This window comes from Scyliorhinus canicula, chromosome 9 (assembly GCF_902713615.1).
Source record: "Scyliorhinus canicula chromosome 9, sScyCan1.1, whole genome shotgun sequence".
In the NCBI taxonomy this organism is placed as follows: Eukaryota; Metazoa; Chordata; class Chondrichthyes; order Carcharhiniformes; family Scyliorhinidae; genus Scyliorhinus; species Scyliorhinus canicula.
This window is the reverse complement of record NC_052154.1, coordinates 85,477,264-85,498,094: the sequence shown is the minus strand read 5'-3', so window position 1 is coordinate 85,498,094 and position 20,831 is coordinate 85,477,264. Positions and strand designations below refer to the sequence as shown.

Sequence of the window (20,831 nt, the reverse complement as noted above, 5' to 3'; positions counted from 1 at the left end):
GACTGAGCCAGTGCTGCAATATCGAAGAGGGGACATTAAACCCCATCTGCCCTCTAAAGTGGACTTTAAAAAAAGCCCCATGACACTTCGAAGAACTGAGGAGTTCTTCCGAGCACCCTGGCCAATTTTTATCCTTTGATTAAGATCACTGAAAAGCAGATTATCCGCTCATTATCACATCGCTGTTTGTGGGGATTTGTTGTGTGAAAATTAGTCACCTTGCTTTCTGCATCACGAAAGTGATTACACTGCCAAAGTATTGAATCAGCTGGAAAGTGCTTTGGGATGTCCCCCGATTGAGAGATGCCACACAAACGCAACTTATTCTTTCAGTCACTTGCACGCGACATTCATTGTGTACTGGAGAGCAACTAGAAGCTGCAACCCAGTGCCACAGGAACAAGACATTCAATCACCAACATTCAGAGAAATTTCAGTACAAACTGGGATTTGAACCGGAGGCTGACATCTTTGCACAATGGAGTTCGAACCAGAGGCTGATATCATTGCAGACTGGAGATCGAACCAGAGGCTGATATCAGTACAGACTAGGGACTGAACCAGAGGCTGATATCAGTACAGACTGGAGATCGAACCAGAGGCTGATATCAGTACAGACTAGGGACTGAACCAGAGGCTGATATCAGTACAGACTTGGGACTGAACCAGAGGCTGATATCAGTACAGACTGGAGATCGAACCAGAGGCTGATATCAGTACAGACTAGGGACTGAACCAGAGGCTGATATCAGTACAGACTAGGGACTGAACCAGAGGCTGATATCAGTACAGACTAGGGACTGAACCAGAGGCTTATATCAGTACAGACTAGGGACTGAACTACAGGCTAATATCAGTACAGACTAGGGACTGAACCAGAGGCTGATATCAGTACAGACTGGGGATCACTCCAGAGACTCATATTAGTACAGACTGGGAATCAAACCGGAGACTTATGTCAGTACAGGCTGGGGATCGATCCAGAGGCTTATATTAGTACAGACTGGGGATCGATCCAGAGGCTTATATTAGTACAGACTGAGGACTGAACTGGAGGCTGATATCAGTACAGATTGGGGACTGAACCGGAGGCTGATATCAGTACAGACTGGGGACTGAACCAGAGGCTTCCTCATCTGCATAGCTCAATATTGCACCATATAAACAATTTCCCGAGGCTCCAGTAGCAGCTACAAGTTAAAGGGAGTGAGCCGATTTCAGGTACTCACGTGATGCCGGTGTTGCTGGTGTTTAAGTCCTGGGATGTGTTCGACTCTGGAAAGGGGAGAAATTACATTTTAAATTCATTCTCTGCCTTGCATTTAATACTGTCTCCCAAGCTGGTTCGCACCCTCCTGTTAGACTTTGGTCCTTCCGACACGTGCAGTGAAGTCAATGCTGCTTCAATTTAGACTGCAGCACGAAGTGTGAGGACCATCCTCCAGATACATTGCTTTCAACCAGTTTCTTGTTCACAGGGCCTCTACAGAGACAGTAAATATGAGAGCATTCGGGGATCAGGTCAGCCAGGAAAATGTGGACTATTAGGCGACTGGAGTCAGAAATGCACACGTACAAACTAGGAAAGGCCTTGGAGAGGGTGCAGAGGGGAATTCCCAGACTGGGGTCAGGTTGAGGAAGGGTAGCACGGTAGCACAGTGGTTAGCACTGTGGCTTCACAGCGCCAGGGTCCCAGGTTCAGTTCCCGGTTGGGTCACTGTCTGTGCGGACTCTACACGTTCGCCCAGTGTTTGAATGGGTTTGCCCCGGGTGCTCCAGTTTCCTCCCACGAGTCACGAAAGTCGTGCTGTTAGGTAATTTGGACATTCAGAATTCTCCCTCTGTGTACCCAAACAGGCGCCGGATGTGGCGGCTAGGGGCTTTTCACAGCAACTTCATTGCAATGTAAGCCTACTTGTGACAATAAAGATTATTATGAAAACCTTGATTAGGTGGAGAGATTGAAGAAGCTAGAATTGTTCTCCTCAGAGTAATGAAGGTTACGGGAGATTTAACAAAGGTGCTGATGGAGATAGAAAGTGAAAAACTGTTTCCACTGGCAGAACACCTGGTGTGGAGGCAGTGTCAATACTAACTTCCAAAAAAAATCCATAAACACTGGTACGTGGGAAGGGAAAAGGAGAGTTGGATTAATTGGACTGCTTACAAAGAGCTGTCACAGGCATGATGGTCTGAATGGCCTCCTTCTGATGCTACCTAAAACAAAGCTAAAACCCGTTTAGAATCTGTGCCAGCCAAACCAACCAGCAAAAATAGATTTTTCTACCTTCTTTCAGTAATCAAATCAGCCTTCTCAGACTGCCGACAGGCTATGTTACTTTATGCCCCCTCTCTGGTCGCGATTACTGTAGTGGCTCTGCTGTGACCTCATCCGAGGTCAAAGTTCACTCAGCGCAAAGTCAGCTGGAGGCTAAGCACCACTGATGGAGTTCCGATAAAACCTCAGACACCACTGAGCTGTGGTAAAATGGCAGAGTGTGATAGTAAAGGAAATGGATCACTGACAGGCTTCCCAGGAGGATAAAAAGCTGACGTCTAGGAGAGAGAGAATCAGGATAAATGGGTCTTTTTCTGGATGGCAAGATGGAACTAATGGATGCCACAGGTTTCGGTCCTTGGGCCTCAGCTATTCAAAATCTATACAAACAACTTGGATACAGGGATAGAAGGTTCGATAGCCAAATTTGCGACAACACAAAAATAGGTGGAATAGTAAGTTGCAATGAGGAAATAAGAGCCTTACAACTGGATACAGGGAAGTTAGGAGAGTTGGGCGACATGTAGCAGATGGAATTTAACGTGGATAAGTGTTTGGTCATGCATTTTGATCGGAAAAATGAAAAGGGAAATTATCTAAATCGGGAGACTTCAGGGTGCTCCATTGCAGAGGAATTTGGAGGGTCCTCGTTCATGAGTCACAGAAAACTGGCATGCAGGTACAGCAGGCAATAACGAATGCGAATGGAATACTGGTATTTACAGTTGAAGGAGTAGCATATAAAAGGTAAGGCATTGGTGAGACTGTACATACAGTATTGTGCACAGTTTTGGTCCTTCAAACAACCACGCAACCTCAAACAAACCATTGTTTGCAGCAAATTACCCAGCCTTCAGAACAGCGACCACGACACCACACAACCCTGCCAGGGCAATCTCTGCAAGACATGCCAGATCATCGACTCGGATACCACCATTACACGTGGTAACACCACCTACCAGGTACGCGGCACATACTCGTGCGACTCAACCAATGTAGTCTACCTCTTACGCTGCGACACTGCGACAACGAATGAACGGGCATCGTGCAACAATCACCAGGTAGGAATGTTCCCTTCCAGTCGGGGAACACTTCAGCAGTCAAGGGCATTCAGCCTCTGATCTCCGGGTAAGCGTTCTCCAAGGCGGTCTTCAGGACACGCGACAACGCAGAATTGCCGAGCAAAAACTTATAGCTAAGTTCCGCACGCATGAGTGCGGCCTCAACAGGGATCTTGGATTCATGTCGCATTACATCCACCCCCCACCATCAGGCCTGGACTTGCAAAATCCTACCAACTGTTCGGGCTTGAGACAATTTACACCTCTTCAACCAGTGATTATCCCTCTCCCTGCATCTGTAATGATTTGATTACCTGCAAATGCCTGCATTCTAAGCATTGTCCAGCATCTCTGACTTTGTCTATATAAATGTTTCTGGAACATACCTCGCCATTCACCTGAGGAAGGAGCCGCGCTCCGAAAGCTCGTGTTTGAATCAAACCTGTTGGACTTTAACCTGGTGTTGTAAGACTTCTTATTGAGGAAAGATGTAATGGCAATGGAGGCAGTTCAGAGGAGGTTCATTATGATTCCAGAGAGGAGGGCATTGTCATATACGAAGAGAGATTGAATAGTTTAAGCCTATACTCTCTCGTGTTTAGAAGAATGAGGAGAAATCAAATTGAGGTATTCAAGATAATAAAAGACATACATAAAGTAGATGTGGAGCGGATGCTAACTCTTGTGGGGCATTCTAGAACTTATGATAAGAGGTAGCAAATTTAAAACGGAGTTGAGGAGAAGCTAAGGGTTGTGAATCTGTGGAATTCGCTACCCCAGAGTGCTGGGACAATGAGTAAATTTTATGAGAGAGACAGATTTTTAATTGGCAATGGGTTGAAGGGTTATGTGGAACAGGCAGGACGGTGGAGTTAAGGCCAGGATGAGATCAGCTACGATCAAATGGCGGAACAGACTCGATTGGCCAAATGGCCTAATTCTACTTCTATATATCTTATGAAACTTCAATCGGCCACAACGGTACATGAATCTGACTACACCGCACAGGATCTTTTGGAAATAAATTAAACTGCTGGAATAAAATGTATCTCACAGAAAAGGCACATTGGTAAACTACACAATGTACATAGGACAACAATAACTCACTGAGATCAATCTCTTTGTGACCAACCTCGAGTGGTCAGTAAAGGTCCCTCTATAATTCATAGTATGACATGATGTGCACTAAGCCCCATTCTCCCATTGCTCCTATGTTCATTACCCTGCACTGTCTGGCACCGCTTGATTTTCTTAAATTCATACCCCTATTTTAAAATGACCTTTGTGACCTCTCCCAGTCCAACAGCCCCCAGGTCTCAAATGCCTTCTGGAAATCGGAATACAATAACATCCATCGGACCTACTTTACCTACAGCATGTTACTTCTTAAAGAAATCCAATAAATTGGTTAAACATGATTTTCCTTTCACAAAACCATGTTGACTCTGCCTGATTACCTCGAATATATCTAAGTGCCCTGCTGTAATGTATGTAATAATGGCTTGTAACATTTTCTCCATGTCAGATGTTAGGTTAACTGGTCTGTAGTTCCCCGCTTTCTGTCTTCCTCCCTTTTTGAATAAAGGCGTTACATTTGCTATTTTCTAATCTAATGGAACCTTCTCTGAATCTGGGGACTTTTGGGCAATTCAAACCAGCACGTCAACTATCTCATTAGCCACCCTAGGAATGAAGTCCATTGGGACCCAGGGACTTATCAACCCGCAGTTCCAACAATTTGCTCAACATCACTTCCCTAGTGATTGCAGTTTTCTGGACTTCCTCCCTCCCTTCCATTTACAGCCATTTCTGGGGTGTATTGTATCTTCTCTAGTGAAGGCCAATGCAAAATACCTGTTTAATTAAGCTGCCATCTCCTTATTTACTCTTATTAATTCCCCAGACTCACTTTCTGTACAAACAACATTCACTTGTTAACTTTAAAAAAAAATATCTATACAAACTCTTACTGTCTGTCTTTACTGTCCTGCTAGCTTTCTCTGAACTCTAATCTTTCTCTCATTAATGTTCAAGCCATTCTTTACTGCTCTTTATATTCTGTCCAATCGTCTGACTTACCTTTCAACTTTGTGCAATTATAGGTTTTTTAAAAAAAGTTCAATACTGTCTTTAACATTTTTATTTATCCATGGATGGCAAGTTCTCCCCTTGGAAAATGTATTTCTTGTTGGAATGTATCTATTGTGTATTTCGAAACATTGCCTTAAATGTTTCCACTGCATCTGTACTGACCTATCTCTTAACCTAATTTTCCAATTCACTTTTCATTAGCTTTACTTTCATGCCCTCAATGTTGCCCTTATTTAATTTTAAATACTAAACTTGGACCAACACTTCTCTCCCTCAAGCTTACTGTAAACTTCAATTATATTATGATCACTGCTACCGAGGGGCACCTTCACTATATGGCCATTAACTAACCCTATCTCGTTGCACAAATAAATGAGCTTTTATTCTGTATTTAACACTATTGCTGTACCTGCCCTGGAAGTCTTTGATGGGAGAATCTAGAGGAAGTTTTACTCTGTATCAAAATCTGTGCTGTACCTGTCATAGATTCGGGCCAACATGTCCATGCCAGTCAAAAAAGATCTGACTACACTACAAAGAACAAAGAAAAGTACAGTACAGGGACAGGCCCTTCAGTCCTCCAACCCTGTGCTGACTATGCTGCCCGTCTAACCTAAAATCTTCTACACTTCTGGGATCTCTATCCATCTATTCATCCTATTCATGTATTTGTCAAGATGCCCCTTAAACTTACTATCGTACTTGCTTCCACCAACTCCTCTGGCAGCGAGTTCCAGGCACTCACTACCGTCTCTGTAAAAAAAATCTTCCTTGCACATCTGCTCTAAACTTTGCCCCTCACACCTTAAACCCATCTCCCTGAGTAATTAACTCTTCCATCCTGGGGAAAAAACTTCTGACTATCCACTCTGACCATTCCCCTCATAATTTTGTTGACTTTAATCAGTTCGTCCCTCAACCTCCATCATTTCAGTGAGAACAAACCGAGTTTATCCAACCTCTCCTCATAGCTTTTAAAAAATACATTTCGAGGACCCAATTTTTTTTTCCAGTTAAGGGGCAATTTAGCGTGGTCAATTCACCTACCCTGCACATCCTTTTGGGCTGTGCGAGTGAGACTCACACAGACAAGGGGAGAATGTACAAACTCCACACGGACAGTGACACAGGGCTGGGATCGAACTCAGCTCCTCAGCACCATGAGGCAGCAGAACCCCTACTCATTGTTAATGCCCTCCACATCAGGCAACATTCTGGTAAACATCTTTTGCACCGTTCCCAAAGCCTCCACATCCTTCTGGTAGTGTGACCAGAATTGAACACTATATTCCAAGCATGGCCTAACTAAGGTTCTATACAGAACGACATGACTTGCCAATTTTTTATAGTCAATGCCCCAGCTGATGAAGACATGCATGACTTATGCCTTCTTGACTATCTCCTCCACCTGCGTTGCCACTTTCAATGACCTGTGGACCTGTACACCCAGTTCCCTCTGCCTGTCAATACTTTTAAGGGCTCTGCTATTTCCTGTATATTTCCTACATGTATTAGACCTTCCAAAATGCATTACCTCACAGTTGTCTGGATTAAACTCCATCTGCCATCTCTCCACCCAAGTTTCCAACTACTCTATACGACAGTCCTCATCGCTATCCGTAATTCCACCAACATTTGGCCATCCACAAACTTACGAATCAGACCAGAGACATTTTCCTCCGAATCATTTATATATACTACGAACAGCAAAGGTTCCAGCACTGATCCCTGCAGAACACCACTCATCACAGCCCTCCATTCAGAAAAGCACCCTTCCATTGCTATCTTCTGTCTTCTATGACCGATCCAGTTCTGTATCTATCTTGCCAGCTCACCTCTGAACCAGCGTGACTTCATCTTCTGTATCAGTCTGCCATGAGGGACCTTGTCAAAAGCCTTATTAATCCCATTTTTTAGTGCTTAGCCTATAGCCCTGGAGGTTATGGCATTGCAAGTGAACAGCTAAATACTTTTTCAATGTTGAGAGTTTATGACTTAACCACCCTTTCAGGCAATGAGTTCCAGACTCGCACCATCGATTGGGTGAAAAGGGTTCTCCTCAATCCGCCTCTTAGCCTTCTATCTCTTATCATAAATCTAAACCACCTGGTTATTGATCCCTCAGTAATGGAAAATGTGCCTCCCTATTCATCCTATCTATGCTCTGCATAACCTTATACACCTCTAACAGGTCCCCTCTCACCTTTGCTGCTCCAAGGGAACCAGTCCCAGCCTTTTCAATCTTTCCTCTTAGCTCAGGCAGCATCCTGGTAAATCCCTGCACCCTCTCCACTGACCCGGTTTCACAGTAACTTCATTGCAGTGTTAATGTAAGCCTACTTATGACAATACTAAAGATTATTATGAGAGGGAGCTCTATTCTGTCTCCACCTCTGTGTTGTACCTGTCCTGTGAGTGCATGAAGTATAATAACCTTTGATCCTGTAACAGTTAGAAACATTTGGAATTACTTTCACATGTTTAGGGAATCTGTTTTTTTATAATAATTTTAAGTACCCAATTTTTTTCCCCCCAATTAAGGGGCAATTTAGCGTGGCCAATCCACCTACCCTGCACATCTTTTGGGTTGTGGGGGTGAGACCACATAGACATGCGGAGAATGTGCAAACTCCAAGTAGACAGTGATACGGGGCCGGGATCAAACCCAGGACCTGGCACCGCCACCATGCTGCTCCTGTTTAGGGAATCTGTAACTGTTTTTAAAAATGTTTGAAAGGGACATTGAAGCAATCTATTGTAATTTTTGAATACTATTACATTACCAACAGGAAGTTAAACACAAGACACTTGGCAGACAAAGGAAGCGAGGAAATGGGAGAGATGTTCAGATTGCTGATACAATTTGCGTCTTTGCTGTGTCTGATGTTCCCTATGTAATTTCTAGTTTCTACCAACAATGATTTGCCAGGTTATGGTTAATTTACATTGATTCTGATACATGTTAAAGTAAAAGTGAAATATTGTTTGCCAAATTTCTTCATTTGGTACACTTGGCTCTTTTGGTTTATCGATTCCCATGGAGACTATTCCAAAATTGTGCATTTTCCAGATCATCTGACCCGGGTTAAACAGAAACGGATTCCCTGGAACTTTCCAGTGTTTAAACAAACAGGATTTCATGTTTACTTTTGCTGTATTCAATGAAAAGCTAACATAGCTACTTTTAATGCAGAGATATTTTTGGAAAGAAAGTGCCATGCAACAGTTAACGGTTAATTTACAGGTTGCAGCAGAGCACGTAGGGATTAATGCAGGATCAGGAGCTAAAACGGACGGGATCCTTGAAGAATCGATTAGGCACCTGGGACTCGAGAAGAATGGACCAATGCTAGTATGATCAAGTAGAAATAACCAGAAAGCAAGAAAAAGAACGGAAGAGAGAGAGAAAAAGAGAGAGAGAGAAAGAGGGAGAGAGAGAGAGAAAGAGGGAGAGAGAGAGAGAGAAAGAGGGAGAGAGAGAGAGAAAGAGGGAGAGAGAGAGAGAAAGAGGGAGAGAGAGAGAGAGAAAGAGGGAGAGAGAGAGAAAAAGAGGGAGAGAGCGAGAGAAAGAGGGAGAGAGCGAGAGAAAGAGGGAGAGAGAGAGAGAAAGAGGGAGAGAGCGAGAGAAAGAGGGAGAGAGAGAGAGAAAGAGGGAGAGAGAGCGAGAGAAAGAGGGAGAGAGAGAAAGAGGGAGAGAAACAGAGAGAGAAAGAAAAAGAGAGACAAAAAGATACAAAAAGAGTGAGAGAGAAAGAGAGAAAGAAACAGTGAGCGAGAGATTGGAAAGCTTGAAATGGAGTGTAAACTCAGTTTATATGAACTTAAATTGACGAGAAGCAGGGTTGCCTCAGAATGCCTGTTAATTTTGACTTCGGTTTTGTTTAGAACCTGAATTTAGTGAGCTGGGAGTACAGATGTACTTTGTGTCTTGAGAAAATTGCCATGAATTTGAATTGGCCGAAAGAACAGTGGTCTTTGGTCCGACAGGTTTTGGAGGTGTGAATATGAGGAAGGAACAACTGCTGTTCTTAACACTTAACAGCTGGTGCCAGAGGCCGACAGGCAGAAATTTCAGAGAACAGGCCAGACCAATTTGGAAGCTGTCAGTGAAAAAGAAATGGAGTTCGATTGGGCATGTCGGTCAATGAAGGCGGAACAGAATTTCAATAACCTTAGGGTGATGACGTTGGTGGAGGAATTCCAAAACAATGTCACTTTGGGGCTAAGATCTTAAAGTTCACAAAATAAGCAAAACCTCAGTAATGGCAGAGGGTTACAAGTTAACTTATAAGCTGATTAGTAACCAAACATTGGAACCTTCAAGAAACACGGGACTGAGAAGAAGGTCAATGATGAACAGAGGTCATGCCATGCTGAGAAAGATGAAATAGATAAAGACCCAGGCTTTTTTCACATTAGTAGAAGTGAAGGTTTGAATGACAAGTTTAATTCGAGGGGACTGACGTGCTACTTTTGTCTTGAGAAAGAACCTGTAACAGCTGAATACTGGAAGTTAAACAAATCTGCCATGCTTGTTCAGTCATGGGGTATTTCCCCAGAAGGTGATAATAACCCAACGGTAAAGTTCACAATAACCAGGAAATCTCCCCCACCCCCAACTCCCACAGTAACAGAGGGGCTGAATCGGGCAATGGAAAGCTGTAGGGGTGCTTTGTTCAAAAGGGAAATTGCCATCATTTTTATCAAGTGATGCAGGGAAGACAATTTTTATTCTCCGAGATACAGGATCAGTCGGTCACTGATGTAAGCAAGTAACGGGACTCTCCTGCAAAGAAAATTTGCTAAATAAGTATGATACGAGGTACTGATGGAAATTGTTTACACGTTCCTTTGCATAGACGCATCTGTAATTGTGTGCGTGTTTGGGGAGGGGGGTGTTACAGATTTGCCTCTTGACATGTAGATTGTACATTAGGAAATGACTTCATGCGGGTGCCCACATTCATAGCCCTCACATTAAGCGCAAAGAACTTACTGAGGAGCTACCAAAATTCACAGGAGCACAATCCAGAGTCACCCAATGGAGAGCTAAAGAGTCACAATTACCCTCTGAGAGTTAACAAACCAAAGGCACCCAAAGATACCAAGATTTAACAGGTCAGTTAGACCTGGCTGAAATAAAAACAGAAAATGCTGGATAAACTCAGCAGATAATAACAATAATCTTTTATTTTTTAATATAATCTTTATTGTCACAAGTAGGCATACATTAACACTGCACTGGAGTTACTGTGAAAAGCCCCCAGTCGCCAAATTCCGGCGCCTGTTCTGGTACACAGAGGGAGAATTCAGAATATTCAAATTAACCAACAGCACGTCTTTTGGGGCTTGTGGAAGGAAACCGGAGCACCCGGAGGAAACCCATGCAGACACAGGGAGAACGTGCAGACTCCACACAGTGACCCAAGCCGGGAATTGAACTTGGGACCCTAGAGCTGTGAAGTAACAGTGCTACCCACTGTGCTATTGCGCTGCCAGACAGATCTAGTAGCATTTGTGGGAAGAGATGCAGAGTGAACATTTCCATTTCTATATGATCCTCCCTCAGAACTGTAGAAGGGTCATATGGACTAGAAACATTCATTCTGTTTCTCTGCCCACACATGCTGCCAGATCTGTTGAGTTTATCCAGTATTTTCTGTTTTTATTTCAGATTTCCAGCATCCGCAGTATTTTGATTATACTGGACCCAACAGAAACGCACTGGAGATTTAATAAGCCAGCAGTCATCAGTAAAAGGACAGAAGGAAATCATGCTTGCCAGAAATTAAATTTGGTTACGACTGCCATGCTCAATTCCAAAATATTCAATCGTGTCACAACTAATCCCAAATACACACCTCAGACCAAACCCGCAAATTGCCAGTTCATTATAAAGACATTTTCCCCTCAACAATTATCTTCTTTCTGGGCAGCGTGTTGGCGGTGGTTAGCACTGCTACCTCATGGTGCCGAGGACGCAGGTTTGATCCCGGCCCCGGGTCATTTCCACATTCGCCCCGTGCCTGCGTGGGTCTCACCCCCACAACCCAAAGATGTGCAGGGTAGGTGAATTGGCCACGCTAAATTGCCCCTTAATTGGAAAAAAAATTGGACACCTTAAATTTAAAAAAAATTATCTTCCACTTCCTTCTTGAAAGGATTCTGTTGAGTGTGGTTTCCTTACCTTACCGAGGTACGATTTCCCATACACACACTCAAATACTTTGTGTGTGTGTGTGTGTGTGTGTGTGTGTGTGTGTGCGTGCGCGCGCGCGCGCGCGCGCGCGTGCTCTTAGCGACATTATTGGAGAGCCTGTCCTCCTCTGCGATGGGGATTAACGGACAATATTGATTTTTTTTTTAAATTCATTCATGGGATGAGGGTCGCTGGCAAGGCTAGTATTTATTGCCCATCCTTAATATCCATTGAACTGCTAGTCCATTTCAGAGGGCATTTCAGTCAACCACACTGTTGAGCTCTGGAGTCACATGTATGTCAGATAAGGTAAGGACTGCAGATTTCCTCCCCGAGGACATCAGTGAACCAGTTGGGTTTTTAACGATAATTGGCAACGGTTTCATGGTCATCATTAGACTTTTAATTTCGATTTTTATTAAATTCCAATTACCCTCGGTGTCTGGATTATTAATCCACTGACAACACCACTGTGCCACTGCCTCCCCAAAAGAGCAGGAACACTGGTTATTTTTTCTCCTTTCCAGCCGTGGCTAATCACTGCTGGCAAACTGCCTCTGGGCTGAGACCCTTGGCTTGAGAATCGAACCTGGGCCTTTCCCCGGACAGGCGCCGGAATGTGGCGACTAGGGGCTATTCACAGTAACTTCATTGAAGCCTACTCGTGACAATAAGAGAGTTTTATTTTATTTATTATTTATTTTCTGGTGGGTGTACCTTCACTGGGTAAACCCAGCAAGCTCAGAGAAGGACTTGGAAATGGAGATGTAAAGTAGTTCTTGCACGTATACTATGCAGAACCATCTGTCCTGCCTCTCTGCCCTCACTTTCAAGCTGGAGGAGCCCATGGACTATCCACATTTTGAGAAATAAAAGCATAGAATGCTGGACATTCTCAGCAGGTCTGGCAGCATCTGTAGAGAGAGAAGCAGAGTTACCGTTTCAGGTCTGTGACCATTCATCAGAACTGGGAAATGTGAGAAATGTAGAAGATTTTGAGCGAGGTGGGGGGTGGGATAAGGACAAAAATAAAGGCCTCGGTGAAAGTTAGGAGAGACTGAATGTGCCAAAGAGAATGGTGATGCGATAAGAAAAGAAACAAAAGTTAAGATGCCAGGCCAGCCAGAAGCTCAGGGCCATGTTTGTGGACATAATGGTGTTCTGCAAAGCAGTCACCCAATCGGTGTTTGGTCTCACCAATCTGTAGAGATACCTGCATGATAAGCGGCAAATACAGTAGACCAGATTGAAAAAGTACCGAGAAATTGTTGCTTCAACTGGGAGGAATGGTTGGGGCTTTGTACATAGAACCATATAATTTACAGTTGAGAAGGAGGGCATTTGGCCTATCATGTCTGCGCTGACCCTTGGAAAGATCACACACTCTCAGCCCACACCTCCACCCCACCCACACCTAGCCTTTCTTTGTTGGACACTAAGGGCAATTTAGCATGCACAATCCACCTAACCTGCACATCTTTGAACGATGGGAAGAAACCAGAGCACCCCAGAGGAAACCCACACAGACACAGGGAGAACATGCAGACTCCGCATATACAGTGAACTAAGTCGGGAGTCGAACCTGGGACCTGCAGCTGTGAAGCAACTGTGCTAACTACTGTGATACCCTTTGGCTGTATATCTCATGTGATTGCATGGGACAGAGCTGTGGAAAGGAGACCATCCCATACCTCAGCAACCACTTCTCTTGAAAGCACACCATTGACAAGGAGATCCAGCAACAGATCAGCTTTCTATCGACTCTGGCAGCAGATCTCACCCCCTCAAAAAAAAATCAATAAAAGCCGCAGTAAACAGAGCAGTTGTCATCACCATGCTCCTATGCTGCACTGAGACCTAAACTGTGAATTGATGACAAATCAGAATGCGAGAGAAATTCCATCAGCAGTAACTTTGTCCAGGGTTTCCCAAACTTTGGGCCCCTAGTGACCTCCTAAGTGCATCAGTGAACCCTAAACATTCTCAGTGACGACGCCCCTTTATTTGCCATAAAATAGGTGTGAACACTGAAATCAAATGTAAAAAGTCTTTTCCAGCTTTATCTATGCTCTCAGACCTCATATCTCAGACCTGCTGAGAATGTCCAGCATTCTATGCTTTTATTTCTCAAAATGTGGATAGTCCATGGGCTCCTCCAGCTTGAAAGTGAGGGCAGAGAGGCAGGACAGATGGTTCTGCATAGTATACGTGCAAGAACTACTTTACATCTCCATTTCCAAGTCCTTCTCTGAGCTTGCTGGGTTTACCCAGTGAAGGTACACCCACCAGAAAATAAATAATAAATAAAATAAAACTCTCTTATTGTCACGAGTAGGCTTCAATGAAGTTACTGTGAATAGCCCCTAGTCGCCACATTCCGGCGCCTGTCCGGGGAAAGGCCCAGGTTCGATTCTCAAGCCAAGGGTCTCAGCCCAGAGGCAGTTTGCCAGCAGTGATTAGCCACGGCTGGAAAGGAGAAAAAATAACCAGTGTTCCTGCTCTTTTGGGGAGGCAGTGGCACAGTGGTGTTGTCAGTGGATTAATAATCCAGACACCGAGGGTAATTGGAATTTAATAAAAATCGAAATTAAAAGTCTAATGATGACCATGAAACCGTTGCCAATTATCGTTAAAAACCCAACTGGTTCACTGATGTCCTCGGGGAGGAAATCTGCAGTCCTTACCTTATCCTCGTTAGTATAGTGGTTAGTATCCCCGCCTGTCACGCGGGAGACCGGGGTTCAATTCCCCGACGGGGACCCAGGGGCCTCACGGTAGCATGGTGGTTAGCATCAATGCTTCACAGCTCCAGGGTCCCAGGTTCGATTCCCGGCTGGGTCACTGTCTGTGTGGAGTCTGCACGTCCTCCCAGTGTGTGCGTGGGTTTCCTCCGGGTGCTCCGGTTTCCTCCCACAGTCCAAAGATGTGCGGGTTAGGTGGATTGGTCATGCTAAATTGCCCGTAGTGTAAGGTAATGGGGGGATTGTTGGGTTACGGGTATACGGGTTACGTGGGTTTAAGTACGGTGATCATTGCTCGGCACAACATCGAGGGCCGAAGGGCCTGTTCTGTGCTGTACTGTTCTATATGCATATGTTAGGAAGAGGAACAGTCACAAACACATTGGCCAGCTACATAGCTCCCCTACATTAATCCCTGGCCAAGCCACTATCCCAAGGTCACCCTAATCCGCACAACCCCCGCTCCCTCCGTCACTCGCACAATCCCTCCCCTCTCTCACAATCTCCCCTCTCTCTCACACTCGCACAATCCCCCCCTCACTCACTTGCACAATCCCCCTCTCACTCACTCGCACAATCCCACTCTCACTCACTCGCACAATCCCACTCTCACTCACTCACTCAATCGCACCCTCACTCACTCGCACAATCCCACTCTCACTCACTCACTCAATCCCACTCTCACTCACTCGCACAATCCCACTCTCACTCACTTGCACAATTGCCCCCTCACTCTCTCGCACAATCGCCCCTCACTCACTCGCACAATCACCCCTCTCACTCACTCGCACAATCGTCCCTCTCACTCACTCGCACAATCGCTCCTCTCTCTCACTCACTCGCACAATCGCCCCTCTCACTCACTCGCACAATTGCTCCCTCTCTCATTCGCACAATCCCCCCTCCCACCACAATTTCTCCATTGTCTTGCCATTTGACATCCAGGCCTGGGCAAGCTGAAATGTCTTCCAATTAAATACAGAAGAACAAAGCCATTGTTCTTCAGCCGAAGCCCTGGCTCCAATTTCCACATCTAAAACAACTTTACCTCACCCCCACCTCTTAATCCCCCATTCTGTCCACTGTCACCTGTTGAACCGGCCTGCTTTCAATATTAACATCCCATTCAATCTTGAGCTGAGCTTCCAATCCCATATTCTGTCCATCACAAAGATCGCCTCCTCCCAGCTTGCAACACAGCTGGTTTTGCACCTATCTCACTTCATATGCAGTTGCAACTACTTTGTCACCTCCTGAGTTGACTATTCCAGTGTTCTGCTGTCTGGCTCCACATACAGCACCCTGCAACAAACTTCAGCTCATTCAAAACTCTGTTTCCTGCATTCCATCTAGTGCCAAATCATATTTCTCCCATCACCTATGATGTCCTATGCAGAGAGATTGAGGAGGCTAGGTTTATGTTCTCTCGAGTTTAGAAGAGTGAGAGGTGATCTCATTGGAACATACAAAATTCTCAGAGCTTGCCAGAGCAGATGCAGGGAGGATGTTTCGCCTGACTGGGGTCCAGAACCAATTGGCTTTTAAATGTTAGAGAAAAGAGTACGCCGATTAATCCAGAACAGTTTGAGTGATGATAATAGGTGACATTTTCATACTGGAGGCAACAAGAGTGCTAATATTTAGTGGGGAAGATTGCCTGCTGGGAATGTTGAAAGAAAATCCAAACATGCAGAGTTCCTGATCAAAATCAAAGATTGTAAACCTGCAGGCAGCAGTTGCCAGAGTTTCCGTTTATGCACTGCCTTCCCTGGTCTGCAGCATGCATTCATTAAAATTGCCTCACGTGCCCAACTATGGTCACCTAATCTGCGGGAAATCATCCAACAGTACAATTAAAGATCCAGTCTTTCAAAGCCTGGGTGGTGTCTGGAGAGTGAGAGAGAGAGAGAGAGAGAGAGTACTTTGAGCAGTTTAGTGCTGGTGGCTGCAATCAAGAGAGATGGGTACAATCTAACATGAGTTAGCTATCATATATCGCTGAAATGAATTAATTTGAGTCTGCTGCTTCCCAAGATGTATTGGCACCAATAAACCAAGTGACAGTACAGTACCGAAACCAGATTAACCATTATCCTTCATTCCACTCCATTCGCAATAATAATTCTGGGCCACATTTGAATGGAGCAAGGATGTCAGGTAGAATATGACAGAGTGCAACCCCCACCTTGTCACTTCTGTTTGCAGGCAACTCTTATCTCAACCAACTACAACACTTCCAATCACACATCACATAAATTTCGACAACTTGTATCAAGGGCTTGTACATAATCTTCAAGTAGGAGTACAGCTGGCATGACTACAAAAGATAAAAGCTTTGCAGTATTCATGCTTTCGTTCTTTTCATGCTTTTTGGAAGCTGCATGGGTTGTAGTTCTATCAAACACCATCAAACAAAACCGATTGTCAGAGGACAGGAAAAAAGGTTTCAAAGACTTGCGGCACAGACCTCAACGTTTCCTCCAGAGGTCCTACTGAATTTATATCAGAGCAAGCCCTCTTCAAACTGTCCTAAAAAGACCCAGAGGCAACATGAGGGAAACACTTTTTTTTTTTAAAAACCGAGGGGTTAGGATCTGGATTGCACTGCCTGAGTGTGCAATGGAAGCAGATTCAATCATCATTTTCAAAAAGGAATCGGATCATTTTCTGAAGAGGAATGTACAGCAAGGCTGCAGGGAAAGGATTGGAGAGTGAGCCAAGCTAATTTTCCCTTGCAGAGACTAATCTGACCAAATGGCCTCTTTCTGTGCTGTAACACCCGGCTATAATTCTATGTCTTCAGTCAGTCCTGATGCAATCTATATCAGAACAGGTCCTCCTGAGATAGTTTTATAATCTACCACCCTTGGCTTGTTACCAGGGAGTCTTGGGGATGCCTTTTCACATCTCAGATCAATTGCAAAGTGTGACACAACGGCATTTTAAAGTCACAAAGAGCAATTATTTCCACACTCCTGTACAGTCCTCTGGAGTAAGATGGCAAAGGGTCTCATCTCCTCAGTGCCACAAGCACACAGCATCTTTCAGAATAATCCGTTTCACCAATGGATGATTATAACCACACTTGTGCATTTCCATAAGTTGATGTTATGTGCTCCTTGGCCAGTGCACGGTCAATTCCCATCCAATTGGACATTAGATCTGATGTCATGGCCCCCTGGGCTAGTGTGCGGTCAATTCCCGCCCCATTAGACCCAGAGTCATCACACAAGTGAGTTAACAATTAATTTTTAGAAATGCCCAAAGTTTTTGGCCCTCGGCTGCCCAATAATTGCAGTCACCAAATTTGTAATTGCAAACGCAATGACATTGTATTTATAACAAGAACTGTAATGAAATATGTAGCAAATACAACTGGTTAACTATTATCTAATTCCCTGCTTTAACAGGCCGCCTCCACCCTCTACGCAAATACACACAAGACATACAGAGGGAGAGAAAGGGATGAAAATAAAACAAAAGTAAAAGGGAAAAAGTGCCTTTGTTTCAGAGGATTGTTTCCAGCATACCCCTCTTCAAACTCTTCTTTCAGTCTGAGGCTTTACTGTAGGTTCAACCAGGCCTCTAGTTTCAGAAATACAGCCTTTCTGGAGAGAGAGGGAGGGGCCTGGTCTTTGTTTGCAGCCTGTAAAGGTTTTCCTGTAGATTAATTCATTCAGGCTGTCTGCAGTTGCAGAAATACAGCACTCATAGCCTTTCTGGAGGAAACACGGAGGTGAGAGCGAGAGCGAGTGAGAGAACTGAGCTCCTTGGGACTCTGAAAATCATTCCATTGGGGCAGAATCCAATCACCACTTGCTGCTGGGCAGAGTACGGCCTTTTGGACCAATTCTCTAGCTCCAAGCCAATCAATCAAAGTGATACCCATCCCATCTCTCTCTCTGCTGCCGAAACATCTGAAGCTCCTGTTCAAGCTTGCAGAGACTAGCAGAGTATTGCCTCCTGTAACTTCTGAACTCCTCTGCTGCTGCTTGACTTAAAAGTACATGTCCACTAATCGTCCACGGATCAAAATGGCAACAGCAAAATAAACGAATGGGGAAATAAGGGAATGAATAGGAAGGACCCTTACATTGCCATTATTAGAATTTCAGAAATTTGGGAGGAGTGTGGGATCAATCCTTTCTAAAATCCGGATAGAATTCTTCAAACCATCCATGCAATTTCACAGGATCCTTTCGATACATGGCAATCACACAACATTGTTATTATAATCCTTCAGGGAACACCACAGGCGTTAAAATACTTTCAAACCTCTCACCTTACAGAAATGTATTCATGAAAGGCACTTCCCAAGGGCATCTCTAAAGCATCAGAGAAACTGGGTGACATTCGGGCTGCAAACTCAACCCTGGACAAGAGGGCTTGTTTTTCAAATGGACATACCAAGTGAAGAGGAGTCCCACCCGTTTGCGACACACTTTACGCCGAATCTCACTACTCCTCCCCAATCTTTTTTTAAAATATAAATTTAAGAGTACCCAATTAATTTTTTCCAATTTAAGGGGCAATTTAGCATGGCCAATCCACCTACCCTGCACATCTTTGGGTTGTGGGGGCAAAGCCCATGCGAACACGGGGGGAATGTGCAAACTCCACACGGACAGTGACCCAGAGCCGGAATCGAACCTAGGACCTCAGCACCTTGAGGCAGCAGTGCTATCCACTGTGCCACCATGCTACCCACCTCCTCCCCAATCTTAACTACATGTACTCCGGTCTAACCAGGTTCAACACTACATAATACTATAGTAGTTAAAAGAACAAACATGCATTTATATAGCATCTTCCATGATCTCAGGATGCCCCAAAGCGATTTACAGCAAATCAGGCAGTACGTGAAGTGTAGCCACTGTCATAATATAGGAAAGATGTGGAGATGCCAGCGTTGGACTGCGGTGAGAACAGTCAGAACTCTTGCAACACCAGGTTAAAGTCCAACAGGTTTGTTTCAAATCACTAGCTTTCGGAGCATGGCTCCTTCCTCAGTTGAATGAAGAGGTAGGTTCCAGAAACATATATATGTATTTCTAGATAAAGTCAAAGATGCAAGACGATACTTTGAATGCAAACATTTGCAGGTAATCAAGTCTTTACAGATCCAGAGAGGGGGTAATCCCAGGTTAAAGAGGTGTGAATTGTCTCAAACCAGGACAGTTGGTAGGATTTCACAAGCCCATGCCAGATGGTGGGAGAGTGAATGTAATGCGACATGAAGCCAAGTCCCAGTTGAGGCCATACGCATGTGTGCGGAACTTGGTTGCAAGTTTCTGCTTGCCGATTCTGCGTTGTTGCGCATCCTGAAGGCCGCCTTGGAGAACGCTTACCCAGAGATCAGAGGCTGAATGCCCTTGACTGCTGAAGTGTTCCCCGACTGGAAGGGAACATTCCTGCCCGGTGATTATCGCGTGATGTCCGTTCATCCTAATATCCTAACATCCTAATATAAGAAAGGCAGCAAACAATTTGTGCGGATTAAGCTGCCACAAACAGCAATATGATAATCATCTGATTTCATTATGTTAATTGATAGACATTGACCAGGACTGGACAGAACTTTCCTGCTAACCTTCAAAACAAAATAGGATTTTTTTAATGTCCACCCGAGGGGGAGAAAGGGCCACATTTTAACATCTCACCCTAAAGATGTCTCCTCCGACATTGTAGCACGGAATGTCAATTCGTGGCAAGGCTGACATGAAAGGCAACTCTCGCAAAGATACCCTCATCCAAAACCTTACTTGCAAAACGCATCCTGTTGTGTGCCACTGTGAGAAAGGTTTTCGCTCATGGAATAAAAGGAACAGTAGCAACACAAACACAAAATTGGCTCAAGGGACAAGAAACTGAGTCATGGTTAATGGATGATTTTCAGGCTGGAGGAAGGTTTGTAGTGGAGTTCCCCAAGGGTCAGTATTGGATATGTATATGATCAAGACTTTGGTGTACAGGAAACAATCTCAAAATCTGCAGATGAAAAAAAAACTTGGAAGCATTGTCAGCAGAATATCAAATGGCTATGGACAAGTTGGTGGAATGGGTGGAGAGGCGGCGGATGAAGTTCAATGCAGAGAAATGAGCTGTGATGCATTTAGATGTTGAGACAACATAAAATAAAGGGTACAACAATAAAGGAGTGCAGGAGCAAAGGGACCTGCGCATAAATCATTGGAAGTGGCAACACTGTTGGAGAGAGCAGTTAATAATAATCTTTATTAGTTTCACATGTAGGCTTACATTAACACTGCAAATGACGTAACTGAAAATTGCCTAGCTGCCACACTGTGGCGCCTGTTCAAGTACACTGAGGGAGAATTCAGATTGCCCAATTCACCTAAGAAGCACGTCTTTCGGGTCTTGTCGGAGGAAGCCGGAGCACCTGGATGAAACCCATGAAGATATGGGGAGAACTTGCAGACCCGCACAGACAGTGACCCAAG

At 44.5% G+C, this 20,831-nt stretch overlaps 1 protein-coding gene and 1 non-coding gene across 4 annotated transcripts in view; one reads left to right on the top strand and one right to left on the bottom strand.

The window, feature by feature from the left end:
• vac14 (vac14 homolog (S. cerevisiae)) overlaps positions 1–20,831 on the bottom strand; it is a 413,902-nt gene that overhangs the window by 317,435 nt on the left and 75,636 nt on the right. For all 3 annotated transcript variants that reach the window (XR_005461858.1, XM_038807077.1, XM_038807078.1), the window contains exon 11: positions 1,230–1,275. Coding sequence is in view for 2 of the 3 variants with exons in the window: in XM_038807077.1 (XP_038663005.1) it covers positions 1,230–1,275 (46 nt within the window). In the remaining variant the exon portion in view is untranslated. The remainder of the gene's footprint in view (positions 1–1,229; positions 1,276–20,831) is intronic.
• trnad-guc lies at positions 14,318–14,389 on the top strand. Its single transcript has one exon. It is a non-coding gene; the product is annotated as a tRNA-Asp (tRNA).